This window comes from Rhagoletis zephyria, unplaced genomic scaffold (genome assembly GCF_001687245.7).
Source record: "Rhagoletis zephyria isolate East Lansing unplaced genomic scaffold, Rhagoletis_zephyria_1.1 Rzeph_scaffold_22173, whole genome shotgun sequence".
NCBI classification, from domain to species: domain Eukaryota; kingdom Metazoa; phylum Arthropoda; class Insecta; order Diptera; family Tephritidae; genus Rhagoletis; species Rhagoletis zephyria.
This window is the reverse complement of record NW_016179231.1, coordinates 2201-6455: the sequence shown is the minus strand read 5'-3', so window position 1 is coordinate 6455 and position 4255 is coordinate 2201. Positions and strand designations below refer to the sequence as shown.

The window sequence follows — 4255 nt, the reverse complement described above, 5'->3', positions numbered from 1 at the left end:
CAACCGGCCCTTATTCCAATAATAATCATTTGTTTAGATATGCAAAAGAACATGTAAAAGTTCGAGGGTGCAACTATCGGTTCGTGTCTTTAATAAATCGTGGTGAATTAATCGCCAAGTTTTTGAAACGGCCCGGCAGTTACACCATTTCTATGCATGATCCAACTACACAAGATCTGACAAGATGAAGCAAAAGAAAAAAGTAATTTTCTGGCTGACGGTTGTAATTTCGGCGCCATGTTATTTTCTGAGAAAAGTAAAGAAAGAATACGAAGACGAAGCATAAAGAAAAAATGCAAGCAATGTTGTGCACATGTTTGTGCTAACCAGTTTATTATTTTTGTACGTGTTTTTGCATCCAATCACCGAGCACTTCATTTTAATGACATTTGCACTAAAAATCACTAAAAAATCACTGAAATAAACCACCGACAAAATACACATAAAGAAAGAAGCAAAACAGAAATAGCAAACTTCAAAATTACGGACGTCACACACTTTTTTCGCATTTGCTATTACAAATGGCTGCTTCTCAACCGGTCAGATCTGTTCTAATTGGTTCATGATTTCTATGGCGCGTATTCATAGTCCAGCAACTAATAGGCTGTTTTTGCTTACGCGTAAAGGCACATTTAGCGCATTTAGCTCTAAATGCTACTCTAAATGTACATTTATCCATACAAAATTCGTCACCTAAATGCAACTAAATGCAACTCCATTTTTGCATTAAGAATCTAAATGCTAAAAGCAACCCTGTGATCTTCCAAAATTTCCACGATTCGAACATGGTTTAAAGAGAAAAAGTGGCAACATTGCTTTTTCGAGTATACAGTTGCTAGCTACGTTTCAGTGATCGCCGATCGAGATTTCTTTTATTTTGCATTACATATTTGGATAAAGAAAAGTTAAGCAAATTCAACATCGATTTGATGCTGATAGAAATCTGGATCAATTTGTGATCAACTCGGTTCGTTTTGTTTCCTAATTAAGTGAGAAAATTTTAATTGACAGCACCGACAAATGAATATATACACAAACAAATTTTCGGTTATGGTTAAAACAATACAAGTTTTTGTATTGAATTTTTGGTTTAAAATTTATTTATTTCCTTTTCAGTAGGGTTTTTGCACATTATCTCCTGCGTGAGAATTGATCGTAATATATACGCATCTAAATAAGAGACTGGAACACGGCTGTTTGTCAAAAGCATACGATTTCGAACTCGCGTAAATGTACATTTGCTAAATGCTATAGCATGAACGCTCTTCGAAAACATATGTTCGAAAGTGCTAAATGTTGCATTTTTAATGCAGCAAAAACGCTGCATAAGTCGAAACTAACAAAGTTGCAACTTAAATTTAAGTACCAACTTAAAATTTACCTCTATTCATAGTCGCATTTCAGACTTCTACTAAGTAGTTTCGACTTAGTTTACAATATAGCAAAATGAGTGTGAAAATGTATCGATTTTTCTTTACGATATTTTGGAAAAATTACATTTTTATTAAATAATGTTTGATCATCCGTTTATGTAATTTTTATTTTCATTGCATGATTATGCAAAATAATATGTTAATTGTGTGAAATAGCCAGAACAACCGCAGTGATGTGAAGTTGATGTTTATCGAAAGCATGCTGTGAAACATACAAATAGTAGATATCTAAATGTTATGCACAAATTTACTTTAAAAGAACTAGCGTGAAACTGACTTATTATTTGAGAATTTATCTAAATTATTTCAATTATAAATTTGTGATTTAGCTTTATTCGAATTGTAATACGCATTTAATTTCATCTTCCGAATAAAATGGATCGATCTTTGTAAATTTTAATTGGAGATTATTCAATATTATCAAAATCACCCTCTACCAACTTAATTTTTACATATTTCGTCTGTTTTCCCTTAATTTGATAAAATACTTCTTCCTAGTTACGACTTAGTTGCAGCTGCAGCCGAAACTAAATTTTAAGTTGGTACTTAGGCCCGGTTGTTCAATGTCTGGTTATCACTACCACTACACTATCGACGATTTCGACATCATGCATGTAACATGTGATCGATAAAGCAGTAGTTGTGCTTAACCGGAGCTTCTACCTCCGCTTTGTGCTAATCAGACATTGAACAACCGGCCCTTAGCCAGAAAAGTCGAAACTAAAGGTATTGGCCCAATGCTCGCTTGCTTTGCTTACTTTAGTTTGCTTTGCTTTACTTTGAAGGCTTTTATGGCCTAATGGTAGCTTTGAACGCTGTCATAGTAGTCAGCTGATTTTTAATGCGCGCAAATATACCCGCCATTCTTTGTTGTGCCAGCAGGTATAATTGTGAATTTTAGTTAAAATATATGTTATTAAACAATTATTTGTTACTGAGATCATTATTTTTTACGGTTTTGGTGAAGCTGCATTTGGCTGTGCCACTCACCACCCGTGTTTATAAGGCGTAATATTCAACTGGACGTAAAAGAGTTTATATTAAACAATTCTTTGTTGTTAACAACAATATTTCTTACAGATACCTTGCTTTTATATCGTTCCGGCAACCAGATTCGTTGGTTTTCGATAAGTTGCAGTTGGCTGTGCCACTTCCACCCGTGTTTATAAGGTGTAATATTCAATTAGGTAAAAGAGTTTATATTAAACAATTCTTTGTTGCTAACAACAATATTTTTTACAGATACCTTGCTTTTTTATCGTTCCGACCACTAGATACGTTGGTTTTCATAAATTTTCATTTGGCAGTACAAAATGTTGACTCGAAATGCTGAACAAGTTTTAAAATTTTCCTAATTTTAGCGAAAATGCGTAAATTAAAACTGCGATTAAAAAAGAAGCGCCGATTTTGGGTTCGGTAATTGTACTTAGAGCGACACAAATATGGATTGTTTGAAAGTTCATTAAGAAACTTGGCTGCAGATGAGGAGCAGTTTAACAAGACATTAAGAATGCCCTTTTCGTTATTTAATGTGCTGCACGAATTTCTGGAGGCTTCGCTGACCAAATATTCAATCAGAACACCAATATCGAGTCGCTGCAGACTATTTATAACCCTGATGTAAGAGAACATCGGTTTTACTTAATAGTATACGTATAATTTTCCATATATGTATCTGGTTTTATTTTTTTGTTGCAGATATTTGGCTCACGGTGGCACTCGGCAATTCCACACAATAGTTCACAGGATCGGCCTGACGACTTTCAGGAAGATTACGTTGGAGACATGTATGACCATATGGGATCTGTTAGCTGACCTGTATGTGGCGACCCCGTCAGAAACGGAATGGGGACGTATTTCCAATGAGTTCAAGTCGCTGTGGAATATGCCCAACTGCGTTGGTTCCATCGACGGAAAGCACATTAATATTACCTGTCCAGCGAATTCAGGGTCGATGTACTATAATTACAAAGGCAATTATAGTATCGTGCTTTTGGCCGTATGTGATGCCAATTATACCTTTACCTGCGTTGACATCGGAGCATATGGAAGTCAAAGCGATGGCGGTGTCTACCACTTTTCAAAACTGGCAGATGCTATTGAAAATGATAGGCTCGGCCTTCCACATGATCAGCCTCTGCCAGGAGAAACCGAGCCATTTCCACATTATTTAGTAGGAGATGCTGCTTTTCCCTTACGGCGTTATTTAATGCGACCATATCCGGGTAGAGGTATTCCAGAAGAGCAAGAGTATTTCAATAAAAGACTCTCTCGTGCAAGAAGAGTTATAGAAAACGCATTTGGAATACTCACTGCCAAATGGAGAATATTGAGAACGACGCTATGCATGGCCCCGAAAACTGCAGAACAAATAGTGAAAGCTTGTATTGTTTTGCATAATTTTATTAAGCTTTCGTGTGCAAACTATGTAGCAAGCGATTTTGTTGATCGCTACGAAGAGGATGCCACCATCGCTGGCTCATGGCGAAACGAAGTAGTTCCATTGCCCTCAATAAGTAGGGTGTCATCGAACCGAGGCAGTTCAAATAATTATGATTTAAGGGATGCTCTGAAGACACATCTTTTTAACAATAAAATTTAAATAATTACNCATCGGTTTTACTTAATAGTATACGTATAATTTTCCATATATGTATCTAGTTTTCTTGTTTTGTTGCAGATATTTGGCTCACGGTGGCACTCGGCAATTCCACACAATAGTTCACAGGATCGGCCTGACGACTTTCAGGAAGATTACGTTGGAGACATGTATGACCATATGGGATCTGTTAGCTGACCTGTATGTGGCGACCCCGTCAGAA

General features: G+C 36.2%; 1 protein-coding gene across 1 annotated transcript; it reads left to right on the top strand.

Moving 5' to 3' along the window:
- Window positions 1–2859: 2859 nt before the first annotated feature.
- On the top strand, window positions 2860–4035 carry LOC108381330 (uncharacterized). The gene is made up of 2 exons (XM_017637750.1): window positions 2860–3053; window positions 3132–4035. The coding sequence occupies exons 1-2, from the start codon at window positions 2944–2946 to the stop codon at window positions 4033–4035; spliced, it is 1014 nt and encodes a 337-aa protein (XP_017493239.1). The 5' UTR covers window positions 2860–2943.
- The last annotated feature ends 220 nt before the right edge of the window (window positions 4036–4255 follow it).